The sequence below is a fragment of the Calonectris borealis genome, chromosome 3 (assembly GCF_964195595.1).
Source record: "Calonectris borealis chromosome 3, bCalBor7.hap1.2, whole genome shotgun sequence".
Classification (NCBI taxonomy): domain Eukaryota; kingdom Metazoa; phylum Chordata; class Aves; order Procellariiformes; family Procellariidae; genus Calonectris; species Calonectris borealis.
This window is the reverse complement of record NC_134314.1, coordinates 97,685,826-97,701,585: the sequence shown is the minus strand read 5'-3', so window position 1 is coordinate 97,701,585 and position 15,760 is coordinate 97,685,826. Positions and strand designations below refer to the sequence as shown.

The 15,760-nt window shown below is 43.3% G+C and overlaps 1 protein-coding gene across 4 annotated transcripts in view; it reads left to right on the top strand.

Annotated features, from left to right (window-relative positions):
- TTC7A (tetratricopeptide repeat domain 7A) overlaps positions 1 to 15,760 on the top strand; it is a 181,827-nt gene that overhangs the window by 122,704 nt on the left and 43,363 nt on the right. For all 4 annotated transcript variants that reach the window (XM_075146847.1, XM_075146846.1, XM_075146845.1 and 1 more), the window contains 2 exons: positions 1,375 to 1,472; positions 7,953 to 8,087. In XM_075146847.1, the coding sequence (XP_075002948.1) occupies positions 1,375 to 1,472; positions 7,953 to 8,087 (233 nt within the window). The remainder of the gene's footprint in view (positions 1 to 1,374; positions 1,473 to 7,952; positions 8,088 to 15,760) is intronic.

Here is a 15,760-nt window from a genome sequence, read left to right as displayed (position 1 = left end):
TCCACCAGCAGCCCCCAGTCAGGGTAATGACACCTGGGCTATTCCTGGCTAGGCAAGGCAGTTGCGCAGGACAGAGAATTTAATTTTCCCTTGCATCTGTCACCACATGATAGTCTCAGATGATATATCAGTGTGGAAACCAGTATGGAAGACAGGGGGGCCCAATCAAGGCCAGAGATTTGTGCAAACAGTCAAATGCCCAAAAATTCAGGGTCCGTTAACAGAAACCGCAATGTTTGATCCCAAAGCCCAAATAAAAGGTTAATTAGCTACTGTAAATATGATTACCGCTATGATGAACGATAGTAAGTGGCTTTCAGTCCTAGGTTGTTAGTTGGGAAGGACAAGATTTGGTTTCTCCTTTGCTATTGTTTTCTGTGATAACAGAATAATCATATTTAAAATCAAATAGCAGGCCCGAGCTAATTCTTCTGCTAAATTCATGCAAATTCAAGGGAATCCTGTGCAATCCCTACCAAAGGATTGATCAGGCTGGAAGGCGGGGCATCCACAGCAATCATGACTCTGACAGTTTGTTTCCTGGGAGGAATATTGTCCAAAGGCTGAGCTGCAGGCTTGAAAGTGTGCCAGAAAATGTAGCCAGGGCAGTCACTTTTCCTTTTGATATTTTGTCCCTTAATGGATGATGAGAGGAGATATCATCACCATCTGAGCCTGGGGGAATGGCAGACTATGTGGTGACAGAAAGGCTCAGGAGATCTGCGTTAAGTGGTTTTTTGTTAGGCACATGATTTTTTTGTTTTTAGAATTTCCCTTTGGAAGACCTCTCCTGTGAGGACAGAAGTCTAGTAGAAGAGCAGACCAGATAGTCTTGCTTTCATAAAGCGGTGCTATGTGGTTGCTTTTATCTTCCTCTTCTGTTTGAACAGAACAAAGCTGGAAGAGGAGAAAATAAGCCCTTTGAAATGAAGAAATTAGCACCTGGGTGGAAGGTGGTAATTGGCCTGTTTCAAGAGGATCAGCACAGCAGACCTGTGAACAAATCCTTCTGCAGACAAGCCCAAGGGATGGTGGTTCTTCCTGGGCATGGGGCTGCTGATTGTCCTCCTCTAGTCTGGCTTCTAGCTGCCAACATGTTCCTCGTCCAGTAGTTTGCAAAGACTTGCAACAGCCAGATAAACTGATACTGGCATGTGCCCTGGAGCCCTTGCCGGGCACCACTGTCTCTGAGCTTCCTGTCCACTGGCAGGGTGCAGGTGTTAAAACAACACATTCAAGAAGCTGATTGCCTGCAACTGGAAAGCTTGAGTTTTCAGTTCCAGTGGCAGCTCGATGAAACTATTGCCTGCTTCGAGAGGAATGTTGTCTCTCGGCTGAAAGGTGGCCAGGTAACATGGTTTTATTTCTTTACAGTGGCTCTGAGAAAGGAAGTAGTGTGACCGAAACACCGGTGATCAAAAAGCCTAACGGACTGCATCTCACGCTCCCGGATGCTCACGATACTGATTCTGGTGAGGAAACAAGATTTGTGCTTTCCCATCCTAAATGCATGCTTTTGCGAGAGAGGAATGTTTTATTTTCTTCAGCGAGGCAGGGGGGATCGGGGCTGTGTGCGCATGTGTTGCTGGGCTGGTGGTCAGGAGGTCCAGATCTGTCTTCAGGGTCATCTCTGCTGCAGAACGTGTCATTGTGGTTTGTCTGTACCTTGGCTTTCTCATGCATAAAACAAAGATATGGGTTCCCACTTACTTCTACAAAGCGCTCTGAGACGAGCATGAAAGGTATTAGATGGGAGTTCACTATACTTCCGCAAGAATTATATGATTCAGTCCTTTTTTTTCCTTCTTTCGCCCCCAATTTAATCCTTTTTAGATGTCCTGATCAAGCCAGCTATTATTGTGGTTTTGGAAAGCTGAGTAAGAGTGTCAATTCCTATTAGAAGGTGATTTGGTTTGGGATTTGAACATAAACCTTGTGATGCTTTATTATATGGTAAATGCACGTTCACAGTAACAGATCTAGTCAGATGGAAATAACTGAGACATCAAAGCTAATCTTGGCAGGAAGGGGAAAGGAGGCTTTCAGAGAGTGCTGCTGACTTGTGATTTTATCATAAGTCTCGTGATAGTTGGTGCTTCCTTTAAAACCCTAGCTCTCAAAATCAGATGATTATGTGAGAAACTTGCCTTTTAATTTGTGTTTTGTTTTTTTTTTATGGAAGCAACTTTCTACCTTTGTGTATGTAGAGAAACACTTGCAAAAAAATGAACCTCACAGACTCAGAAACTGGACAAGAAGAATATAAAAGCTTATTTTTAAAAAAACCTAACGCTTAAACAAGCCTCATGCTTTGGGGCTAGGGAATTAGGGTTTGTCTGAGTCTTAACTGTGAACATTTGGAATTGGTACAACTGAAGTCACATGCTCAGCACATATGGCTGAGATGGAGGACAAGTTCTTACGTGTTAAGTGCATGACTTGTATTAAATTATGTGTGTTTAACCCCTGTTTACACCCACCAAGGATTAAAAAGCATTGCAAGGTTAGGTCTTGAGCATACAAACATTCAAACATCAAAACATTATTCAGCATGTCTGCTCTTTTGTTTGTAGTGTTAAAACCTTAGGGTCTATATTTATGACATTGTAATCTTACTGATTCTGTGTACACATATTGATGTAATTTTTAATCTGTTTATTCCATTTCCCTTTTATTACCCTTTGAGATGAGTCGCTGTATTTTGTATAGGTCCTTTTTCTTATTGTTCATATGACAGTGTTCGATAGTTCAACTTAATTAAAGAAAACAGGCCAAATTCAGCACAGATAGATGAAGAGGATATACTAAATTAATATGTTCTGTTTGGCATATTAAAAATTATCTGGAAAAGGGAGTGGATATGACATGAAAGTTTCGTGGTGATACAAAATCATTTAGGATAGTCATCACTTTCATAATTGTGAAGATTTGTGAAATATCCCCTATCATCCCTGATGCTGGGCAGTAAAATGGACTTTCAGTTTCAGTGAATAGGTGAAAATGGCTTGGAAAACTGTAGGTAGTTTGCAGAATCCATCAGGCACTAGGCATTACTAGGAAAGCAATAAAAACCAAAAACTATTATTTGCCACAGTTGTTCTGTTATCGATCCAATTCCCACTCTGCTGCTGAAACAGTGAGTGGCTTATGGTCCTAGACTGTAGGGCTGAGCCTGGATTGATCCCTGCTCCTTCAGCTCTCGCTGGTGCTCTTCTGGAGATCTCTTGCCTTGCTCTGTAATTGTCTGGAGAAAGGAGTGTGGCCAGGTTTCGGCTACACCCACTTCACAGCATAGTTTGAGATTTTGGGATTAAATTGTCACCAGCAGAGCCTGTAATATTTTGATGTGCTGGGCTGCTACCCTTCACTCCTGCCTTCTGCTCGCTCCTCTGCTGCAGACCTGCAGCATCTCCTCCAGAGTCACAGCAAAGCTCACGAATGTTTAGTCTCTGTGTAGGGCCCTCCTCAAAAAGTACCGGGGTTGGGTACCTGTTCCAGCCTGCTTTTAGCCCAGTTTTAGCAGCCAGCATGCAATGGAGCAGCTGTAGTTCAGCAGAAGGTGCTGTATGCCATGGTACTGCCTGCCAGAAAGAACAAATTAATGTAAAGTACAAGCTTTAAACCAGCTTTTCATGTACATAAAGCGATTTGCACTGGATGCAGTTTGGTTGTAGCCAAGAAATGTATTTCTCCACTTTGAGAATCTAGGTTTCCATGCTAACATGGTCGCACCCACAATGGACGTACGGGGCTTATACTGAAATTGCACATCTGCCTTAGCGCAGGACGGGCGCTGGCTGTTTTCATCAAGGGCCTGTGGCTCGTAGCTCTGCAGGCTGTAGGTGCTGCTGTTCTCCATCTGCAGGAGGAGGCAGCTGGGTCTATTGTCCCGGTTGGAAGCCTGTTTGAAGACAGTGGGAGGTGAGATTGGAGAGTACAGCTCTAGTCCCTCTCGCCCTTGTGCCTCCCCAGAGCTGTGGCTGAGGCTGGCTGCTTTGAAGGAGGGAGGAGGCCTGATTGTTTTTTGCATCATTCTGGAACAGGCTCTGGTTTCCATCGTGAAATCCCCTGGGAGCGTGCAGCAGTAATGCACAGGCGCTCTGTGATCTCTGGCCTCGTCACTGAAGGGGGGATTACTGCGACACTGGCCTCTCCCTCAGTTAGACCACAATGAGATTATTTGCTGTGCCAGAATTTTAGGTTTGCTGCCAGGAAGATTAATTCCTCTTTATTTTCTTCATCTTCTCCTAACTGAAGCAGTGTTCCTAACTAAATTCATCGATATCAGTCAGCTGCCTTGCTGTTTCATTCATTTCTGATTTAGTCTTATCTTATAATGCTTTTGCCTGAAGTGATTTAGGCTAGGGAATTCTGTGTTCCTTATAAGCCTAGTAAATCTACTGAGGTACACTTCTATTTTGATAGCAGTTTTTTCATAGATGCAAAATATTAAACTTGGTCCTTCTTGGTCTTATAACAACCCTAGAATGGTGCTTTAAAATTATTTAGCTATATTTTGTATGGCTTATATGCAGAGCTCATCACGACAAAATCAATTTTGTTATTTTTATGATTTCTTTCCAAAATGTGTGGAGGGCTTTATTGTAAAATGTGAAGTTTATATTCTGTCTAGTGGAGCTGTTAAAAAGAGAAAGAGACTGCACTAAAATAACAAATTGATGTGATATCTTCTTGTGCCAACATTTGCATGTATTTTGAGGCATGACATTAAAGTTCTGTGAGACAGGTTTTGTGTTTTTTTCAGCATATAAAGATCTACATTTCTTTAGGAAGAGATATTTTATAGTGAGACATTCAGAGACTTTTTTTTAATGTCGCTTGAAGTTTTTCCGGCTACCCCCCGCCACCCTGAGGTCAGAGTGATACCAGTGTGATACATGCCTACCTCCTCTCCTGGGAGATGGCGTGTGTAGAGGTATACTCTTTTCTGGCTCCAGTAGCCCTCAGCCCACCCCCAGGGTCACCATATTGCTTGCCTGAGGTTCAGAGCTGTGGCTGAGCCTCTTTCAATCCAGAAGGGCCAGGCTGGCAAAGACCTTCTCTTGCAGAGTATATCTGGGCAGACAAGCTTTAAGGAGCATTCTGCGAGCAGTCCAGCAGAGATGGGTAAGAACGGCAGTAGCAAACGTGGGTATGGCCTGGGATGGAGAGCGCCTTATCTTCTGGCGTGTGTGTGTCTAGAATAAGGAACGTATCTGTGTCTGAGGCTGGGCAGGGATGGGAAAGGATCGGCTGGTCTCAGCCTAGTGTGGTTTGCTTCCTTGTGTAGGCTGAAATGGAAAAGAAAATAAACATCAATGGACTGGAATGCCAAAGGCTGCTAAATGCAAAGAGGCTCCACTGTAAAGTGCTAAATAACTTGGGTTCCCTTTTTATGGCTGTGCAGATTGAAGCCCACAGCACTGGGCAAGATCAGTCTCAAATTGCAGGCTTCCCCTTCTTGGCAGCTACCAGACTAATGAAGAGAAGGAGAAGAGGAGCAGCTAACTTCGTGTTCCTAACTCGTGCAACTAGCTTATAGTGATATTCCTGTAAAGCCTGCTTTGTGAGGGAAGGGTGCTTTAGTAGATCCTAAGTGGCTGTTCAGCCTCACAGCAGCGTGTGAACCTCTCCAAAATGCACAAAGGTGCCTTACAGTGACATAGTCTCCTTGCATTGACTTGCAAGGGAAAGAGGATTTCCCTGAGCTCTGTGAGGATGTGAATAAAACACCAGCCCATCTGCCCACCTAATGCAACCAGACCAGTGTTACATACGGGTGCTTGCAAGAAACACAGCCCCAGAAAGCCTCTCTGAAAGAGGGTAGTCTTGGCAGAGAAATGTAATACTGAAAGTTGCTTTCAAAGCATACTAACATGATCAGCAGTGCTAATATAAGAATCTGGTTAGGCTGACTGCAAAATTTCCAAAGCCCATGTAATTTTTTCCAAGTTTGCCAATCTAGAAGGCAAGAGGTCTGCCCTAACTTCAAAGTGCTCCTAATAACACCACTAGCTGTTCATGTGGCCGTTTTCTTGTTGCCTCTGCACTACAAAGAAGCTGTTGGTGTTTGGATGGCATGGGGTGAGTGTCTGGTAGTTTTCCCTGTGTTAAACAACCCTTGTCTGCCTTGAATTCCTGGGAGTTTCAGTGAAATTTCTCCCAGGTGGAGGGAGGGATGCGGGGAGAGGAGAGTGAGTGGGCAGGGCAGGGGGAGGAATCCCGTGCAGTGAAACAGGCTGAAGATGGATCTGTTAAATATAATAAATTCTCGGTGCAAAGCAGAACAGCTTTTACCGTACCATTAAAGCTGTAATTGTTACATTACTGCACTGTCATCTCTTGGAACATTAGATCAGGAATGTCTTTGAAAATATGTAGGAATTTAAGAAATGCATCTAGGAAGAGCACATTTGCATTTTCCAAGGGAGCCGTGGGAGGCGCCTGCGCTGCGGGGCTGTTTTGAAGTTCTGCTTAAAATGAATGACATTAGTTAGCGGTGAGATAATGGGACAAATATTTCCCATAGCAGTGTCAGGCTTCGAGTTGCACTTGCGGCCTCTCCCTAGCCATGACACTCTCAGAGGCAGGCAGCCCTGCCTCGGGTTAGGTAAGAGCTGCAGGCCGTATCCTGCCCCGCGCCGCAGAGGTGTCAAAGGAAATGTGCCTCCCCTCGCGCCTGGCAGAAGGCTGGGTCCCAGCTCAGCATTCAGAGGAGCACCGGCCAGGGGACCACGGCCAGGGGACCATGCTGCTCTGCCTGCCGGCACCCTGGCTCCGGGTGATGGCCTGCTGGCGAGGAGGTGTGGTTTGGCAACCCTCTCCTCAGCACGCTCCAGCTGGAAAAGCATACTGTCCATCTCAGAGACACCACTTAATGCGTATGCCCCGTGAGAGGTTTTTTGCCCTTCTGTCCCTTCCCTTGCCCAGAGCCGTCCCAGTTTCTCCAAGTACCTGTTCCTACGCTCTGCTGCTCCCTCAGGGTGTCCGCAGTGAGAGAAAGCGTGATTTTAACTCCGGGATCTTGCAGTCTACACAGTCAGCCTGTAAGGATAGATTGAAGAGTAATGCTAATCAGCACGAGTGCTTCAGTCACAGCAGCTCTCCAGAGAAAGAGCTTATCAACCTTAAAGTCACATTAAACCTATGTATATTAAAATATTTATTTCCCAAAGCTTTACAAAGCCAACTCTGAAATCTCATTTTGTAGCTTCTTATTTTGTTACCATCCTCTTGGTACCCCTCTGAGAGGTTGGCTCACCAATATAATCCCACTTGCTGTACTGGAGAACATGGTCTCTGCCCATTCATTCTTCCCAGGAGTAGCTTTTCATGTGATGTTTTGTCCCAGCAATGTGGGTGCCAAATACTTCATTCTTGTGTAAATGTTACAGCGCATACTAAAGGTTAATAGAGTCAAAGCATTGAGCTCTCTGCTCCCGAAGGTTAAATGAAAAACCATGCTGCCTCTAAACCAGTAGACCGATATTGATCTCACTTGAAATGTGTGTGCTATGTGGTGCCAAGCTACTCTGTTATGCGTACTAAGATTTTACATTAGTGGGCCATGTTTTGTGGTGACAGTGTGCTTATAAAATGGATTACTAATAAGTATTTGTGGGAAATATTTGATGGGTAGAGTTCTACTTTCCAGATGAGCAAAATACGATTGCTTCTGTGATGAATGCTAAGCAGACCTTTATGAAATTATTGTGTGTCTCTTAATTCGCTTGTTTGAGTTGCAGCCCTTGGGTAATTTAGTGGGTTTTTTTCAGTAAATTAACTTTTTATAAAACATGGTTCTCCAGTTAGTCACGCCAGAATTCAGTGAAGTTCTTGTTACATAAAAGTGATGCAGTGAGTGGAGAATCAGACCTACTGCCTTAACGAGTCAAAGAAATATCCCAAAGAAGTATAAAATGCATTATTGTTCTTGTTTGTTTGGTCCATAGGATCACAGCGAGCCTCTTCCCTTGCTGCATCAAGACTGGAACAGGCCATGTCTGAAATAACTATGCAGAGCAGCGCAATGAAGCAAGGACCTATGCAGCTGTGGACGGCTCTTGAACAAATTTGGCTACAAGCTGGTAAGTCCTGGACCACCTGGAGTTTCTTTTTCCCTTCAGTGGTGAATGAGATGACATAAGTATTAATGGAGTAGTTGAAATCAGTAGTTGAAAATCACCTTATTTCAGCAGAAAATCTGCCTATCTATCCCAGCCAGTTTTTGAAATACCACTTATTTGATTCAATATAATAAAAAAAATACTAAAGTAGTGCAATTTTTCAGCTCACCTCTGTTTTTCCATAACACACAGAAAACTTCAGTCATCACTAAAATATGTTTTTAAAAGAAGAGAGTAGGTAGTTCTTCATTAACAAATGGTACTTGGTAGGGATAATTATTTTCATTCTCCTTTTCCTACGTGCTTCCCTATAATAACACTGGGAAAAGATGTATTAAATGTTATTTAGACTGGGAACTTTCCAATCTTTGCTGAGGTTTAAGTGAAAATTATTAAAAAGAGCAAGTCATCCACTCATTTTATCCTTGACTGAATCTCTCAAGGACTTGTAGGTTGTGTGTCAGTTTGAGACAGTCATGCAGAGATGCTACAGCAGAGCACATAAAGGGAAAAGAGAACAGTGAGAAGGAACTGAACCCAGAGGTGATCTCCAAACTCATGAAAGGGTTTTATGTAGGACATTTGGTGAGGAATGGAGTTGCACAGCACATTCTACCATTTGCATTTCAGCATTTCAGGACTGATAGAAAGAGTTCTGACCCTGCAATTTTGCTCTTAAGAGACACAGCTTTCTTCCACAACTGGGCCTACAGTTGTGCGCCTGAAATTACATTTGAGTGCTGCGATTGCTTCTTAGATGTCTCTGCTACCATTTGCAACGAAAAAAAAAGCAGAGCCCACTGGAATCTTGCTGATAATTTGCTATTCTGTATGCAGGAGAACCTTTCAAATTCTCATTTAGCTAATCTGTACAATTGACAATTCTCACATAAAACCTGGCAGTCTCACCCTACTTCTCAGCAAAGATTTTTATAGCTGTTTTTGTGGGCCATTTCCTACCAATTAGACTTCAGTTCTGGTACAAAATATGTGACATTCTTTTTGTTACAATTTGACTAAGTATTAAAGAACAAAAGAAGTTACATTATGGAATGCATCATCCTTTACGTCAATCACGTGTTCACTTAATGGCTTGTGTGTATGTAAATATCAATTATGTGCTGTGGACTTCAAAATAACTAGGAAGATTTTGCTTTATTCAGTTTATGCTCCTGATTTAAGGCTGCAGAGGAGGCTGGTGGGGAGCAAAAAAACAGTTTATTGTGATGAGAAGTCAGGTTACTGTTGTCCATCATCCTGCAGATAGCTTTACATTTTTGCTGCTGTGTGAAAAGACAAAAGCAATAAAGACCTAGTGCTTGCTGTGACCTAGCTGTGACTTGCTACGATTTTTCAGTGTAAATTGAGTGCCTTTCTCAAAGGTGTTAATTAATTCTTTTAGGTAGAATTTATTTTTATAAGCTGTAACTTTTTTGTCCTATTCTATCATTTTTTAAATCTTTGTTTTGTTTCATGCTTACTTTTAACTGGACTTGAATCAGGATTGATATTCTGAAAATACATACTGTGACTGCTTTGTAATTTCATTACTGAAGTCAGTTATTGTTATGGATGCAGCTCAATGAGCTCTTGATGAGGTACTGCCCATTCTCTTCTCGCAGTAGTGTGGAAGTCGCTGCATCATCTGGAGGAGAGATGCAGGTATTTTGGGGTAGTCTTTACTCTCTGCGGAGAAGGGCACAGCGCCTGAATAATTCGAGGACTTCTTTGAAGTGGGTCGGATCTTATACTGGGCTTAGTGAATGGAATAGTCCAAAAGGGTATCACTGACCTTCTGTACTAGAATCTTTCCCATCTGGAAGGAGGGGAAAAGAGGAACAGGTATACTCTTAAGAAGTTAATAACTTCCAAAATAGAGATATTTCATAAACAACAAATTAAACAGAAATGCGTGGTTAGAAACAGTTGAGGTAGTCACATGCTTTTGCGTTACAGCTCACCCCCCCAAAATTAACAGCTGTGGAAAGCAACAGGCGATTAGCATAACGTTCTGATGCCTGCATCTGGAGTCCCTTCATATTCATGATAGAGCCGCACCAGTATGCTGTAGATTTCTGTCGGGTTTAGCTTGGACTTGTCCTTTTTCAGTCAATGACTTATCTTGTGACTCCAGGCAAATTGCCTAACTTTTTCATACCTCAGTGTCCTATCTCTAAAGGGAAAAAATGTTAATCTGCCTTTGGGAAATGACTCGTGTATTATCATTTTTGTTGTTGTTAACACTTTAACCTTTTTAGCGTGAATCATAAATCTTTAGATAAAATTACTACAATTTCCTAACCTCATACTACAGTAAATTTATAACAAAGCATCCATCCTTTTCAGACACTAACAGGACGCAGCTGGCCATGTCTCTGTGTGTGGATATGGATTTAGAGCACCAAGCTGCAATCGTGTCTGGGTTCTATTAGAGCCATTACAGGTCCTGTGCCTCTTCATATCCCAAGGCATGAAAACTAATGGTACCAACTGACTGATCCAGTTGGAGCTTTCTGTACTTAGATTGGAAAGAGGCATACAAAACCAGCTGTCCCACAGCTATGTGAGGCTGTTCTTACAGCCCTCCAGCAGCCAGGCCAGGCCACAAAGCCAGCACATATGCTTGCAAGGGGACTGTTAGTGGGTGGTAGCTATCAGATGGTGCTTAAGTAGGGGAATTGTTACTGTATCACCCTCCACCTGCAGCTGCAATAGGAGTTCCTGCCTTGTGCAGAAGCATCCTCAGCCCCTCAGAGCTGGAGAGTCCTTGTTGTGCTCCTAACGGGTCTTGCAATTAGTGCATGAGAACATGTGCATTCTTTTAACAGTGGCTGAAGGCGAGCGAGGCTGTGAACCCTATGCAAGTAGTTAAGCACTTTTGTCCTGTGATAAAGATACTTATTTCACGCATAAGAGGGCATGGACTTAGTGTTTTTATCTGTAACTTTTCTGGGTTTATGACCAGCACAGTTATGTAGGGCAGATAATAAAACAGCAGCTTTGGAAGTGCAGCTGCTAAGTCCAGATGTGCTGCACTATAATGGATGCTGCACCTTGGCTTTCCCTGCAGCAGTGCCTAGTGACCTTTGGCAAGCTAATTTTTTGTAGCTCACTGTAAGCAACCAAAGAGCTACTTGATGGATCTGTAGTCTCTAGAAAGAGTCCTCACTGTTAATCTTATGTCCAGCCATCTCTTGTAGGGTCAGCTGGGAGTACAGTCATCTGCAGCAGGAAACTTAGCACATTTCTTCAGTGGGCTTCCATATCTTCCTGTTTTCCCTGCAGGTAGTCACAATTAGCTTTGGAAGAGTACAAGGTCTGCTGTCCCCAAAGACTAGAGGGGTTGTCCACTCCTGCAGCAGGCGTGCTTAGAGGAATACTAATAGGCATACTCTGTTTTCAAGTGTTCTGCAGCAAAGACTGTGATTAACACAGCTTGTCCGGTCCCTTTTAACAATAACCTCCCAGTCCTCTTGAAATGTAATAGCTTTTTAAAAGGAGAGAGTTCTCATTAGACTTTAACATTAATAAGCCTAAACATTATTCTTGGCCCCAAGTCTGAGAAACTGGTCATTTCAAGGAGTACTCGGGAAGGGTGCTGCAGTGCACATGCTGCTGTGGTACAGCTCCACGAGAGGTGGTCTTTATGTGATCCGTATGCCCCTTTTTCCTTTTTGTTCCTTTTGTTCTACTTTGTGACTGAGAGCTTGAATTCAACTTTGACAGGAGAGAAGGGACTTCCGTGGCATTGTTAAAGCTTGTTAACTCCTTCCACCTCTTGTTGCAGGAAGAGCTGCAAGGGGAATCCTAGAGATTACTGGTGATAATACTGCTTGTGTTACCAAGAGAAATGTCTGACCTAGGAACTATTTCTGCCCCTTATTTCCTTTTTAAAATCATGCCAGTATTACTCCCTTCTGTTTAGAAAATACAATCATGCTGTTTGGCTAAGGAAAATGTACTTGAAATGGGTCAAATTTATGATGAAAATTTACCTTCATTTGACATTTTTATAAGATCACTTTTGACCCAGAGAGCAAAGTGTGTCAATACTGAAAAGAAATAGTTTTAATAGTTTTAAGCTCTTTGGGTAACTGGAGTGAGTTCTTATCTGAAGTATGTGTGATTATATTTGCAGGCAGTAATAACTGTATGCTCTATTTATATGGAGTATTTTAGAATGCTGCAAGCCAGTTTTAATAACAGTTCTGATATTCCAGCTCCTGTTACTATATTATTTTAAGCTTTACTTTTAACTACAATGTCCACTTTGTTTGTCTTTACTAGTACTTTATATCTGACAATTTAGCTTCTTGACTAACCCAATACTTTACCAAATATGGCCACTCACAGCAAAGTAGGTCTGGTAATTTGATCTAAGATTGGCTAAATGCCTGCTAAGCACAGTCTGTGAACCTCACCAGGTAGACCTAAGGCTAATTTAAAGGAGCATTTAACGAAAAATGACTAAGATAACTGTTCCATGTACTCATAGTGGGGCTGGAGTGGGCTACCTGCTGTCTCAGTAACGTGCTAAATTTTACCCTAGGAAAAAAATATTGTAATGAACATGCCACGAACAAGAAATGTAAAGAGAGCCAGTGTAGCAGAGAACAGTGAGCTAATGGAAAAACATCTGCTCCCCCGAGTTATGTACAGCAGGAACTTCCCCCCCCCGCCCTTCACAAAACGCTTGTGATTTATTTATTTTATTCCGCATGGGCCAATTCCTGGGAAAAAGCTGTGTTAGAGGAGATGGGCTTTGTTCCACCAGAACGTGTCGTTGGGGCCAGTGGGCTGGAATCTTCAAGCCCAGCTGGCCTGCGGCCACACAGCGGGAGCCCCGGCAGCAGCCAAGGGCATGGCCAGGCCCTCCCCTGCTGCCCCTCAGCACACCCAGCACAGCTTGTATTTGCACAGCCTGCGCACGGGTATTTAAATGCTCCTCCTTCCTGAAGCTTTTAGTGATCCTAAGCTCCGTCAAGTTATTAGCTCTGATATTAAAGATGTTTATCAGGTTTGGGAGATGTCTTTGCTGACATTGCCAGAATAGCTCGTATCGGATACTGTCCCGTGATGCAGCATTGGTTGTAGAAGGAATTCTAATATTTTTCTTTCTTTTTTGTATTAAAAAAAAAAAGTGCTTTCAAATTTTAGAATTTCAAATTTAGAACTTCCCCATTCACTGCTTGAGTTCTTGAGCTCCATAAGCACTGCTGATTTTTGTGGCTCTTTACAGTGACACAAAGCAGTGTGAAAAGCTGGAGCCTGGCGAGGGGGAGCAGGAGGGAGTCCTTTATTACACAGCTATTACTGAGGAGAATAAAGGTGTACTGCAAAGATGGCTGTCCTGCAGCATTTACTTACTAGGAAGGATTAGGAACACTTCACACTGGAGATAGAAGTGGTAAAGTGAGCTGGTTTGGTCCCTTTTGAAATGTTACTGGTGAAGTTAAGAAGCTAGCAGTGGTTCTGCTAAGCCTCCTGGTTTAGCAAGCTCTGTCCTAGGCTTTTCTGGTGCAGGCTACGGATCACTAAATTCCCCATTTCTCTTTATCTGAATGTCCTCGGGGGGATACTAGATATTGATCTACACTCTCCGGCTTGGTTTATTTTATTTTCTATCAACAATGAATTTAAAAAGTCAAAAGGAGTGTTGGCCTTGTATCGGTACTGGGCATTTTGGATTGCTTCCCCCATTCCTGAGGCCTCTGGATATTTCTCATTGCTGGAGCAGGACGTGAAACTTTGTGGATAATCCGTTGGCATGGGCAGTCTTCAAAGAGCACATGCCGTTTCTCGAAATCTGGGACACGCAAACATGCACATGTGTGTGAACACTCGCTTGTGAAGGGTACAGGCAGCAGCTCTTTGTTAAGCAGTCTGTAGATCCTTTGCTGAGATGGAGAGAAACCTGTTGCACTGCCAGTGGTACCCAGGGAACAACAGAGGGTACCAAATACTAGCATTTCCTCAGCTGCTCAGTAACTTTTGGGCAAGTGATAAAGTGTACATAGTCATGAAGAAGGAAGCAGGACATTTATTCATACCAGAGACAGAAGAAAATAGGAATTTATACTTGACTGGGTTGGAATATGAAGACTTAAAAGTCCTTTCTTTGACTATAGCCAGTAATATGTGTTTTTAGAGAGGGCACAAGGAAACCCAAAAGGTGCCTTTCCAACAGAAGCATTTTTATGTCACCCTTATCAGCAGTGGCCTTATTGCCTAGAAGATGGTGGCTTGCTTCTCCCAGCTGGGAAAGAGCTGTTTCCTCACCAGTGAGCAAGGCCCCACTTCACATAAAGGAACCGCTATCTTGTAGTATTTCAAGTAATGTTTTGACTGCACCATTTAGTATAGAAAGTAGCTTGTGGTAGTTCTGTGTTGCTTCCAGAAATTTTCACTCTAATGCTGCATTTGTAAATAAGCTTAATGGCCATTTCAGCCCCTGTGAGACCCGAAGCTTGGAAATTTAAAGCGAGTCCCTAGGCTCCAGTTAACTACCAGTTTGCATGCAAAGACAGCCTTTGAGGATGTAAATCTGTTGCCTCATTCAAAAGATCAAGCGGCTGAGCTCAGGTGGATGGGAACACGTGACATTTTCTGTTCTCCTTAATTTCTGTATCAAAGGTTTGCGTCAAATGAAATTATTGCAGTCAGGATACGGCTTGAGGAATCTTCCATCTAATCTGCCTGCGAATTATCAAGCTACTGCGTGCAGGGTGGTGTTATAATATGGAACAATGACTAAAGTCACCTGCCAGAAAGGAAGGGCAGCGGGGGAACCCTTTGTCACGGTAATAGCTCTGTATTCACTGCTGAAGGCAGAGATGTCTCAGAGGAGTGGGTCTTTCCAGCTGGCTAAGGGCTGCTGCAGTAACAAGCATTAATAGCTCCTGAAGGCAGATGATGTGGAACAGAAATCACCTCCCTACACATCCTCAGAGGTGCTCTCACCTTCTTGAAGTGTGAAGAGCTGCTCCCCACTGTACCATCCTGCTGGTCATCTGGCTGCATTGCGCTGGCCGTGTCGCTATGCAGTAGCATTTTTGGGGTGGACGAGAGTAGACGAGTGCTTTAGATCTGACGGGCACACACAACCGAATGATGTGGAGCAGTCTGCTTGTGGGAGTTAAGTGCTGCGTCTTGGATAACACCGAACGTGATTCGCAAGGAATGAAATTTTAACTCTTGGGTTGTTCACATTGCAGAAATACATTTCAAATCCATTTGGGTTTTTGGCTAGAATTACAGTTGTTGCTGCTTCTGTGGCAACAAGCACGATTACTCTTGACACTGGTTTGACACTTAGGGAATGGGAAATAGAGTCAGTGTTCAAGGTGATGGCAGGCAACTCTGTTCCTCAGACTAGCATTGTGATGCAGACATGACTAGATTACACTGTTGTTACTCCTCTGATGGACTCCCTAACAGCTCTGTCAAATAATTTATCTTGGAGAAGAAAAAGGGAGCCTGGCTGCAGGAGACCCAGCTTTGTCAGTGATCTGAGAAGTGCTCTGGGTTTGTGCTCTCTGTGTCTTTGTTACTGGTCTTTGGAGAGTGAGTAGATGATATGCTTCTGGCAATTCTCACTTGATTAAGGGTCACTGTAGATGAGCTTAAATGCTAGC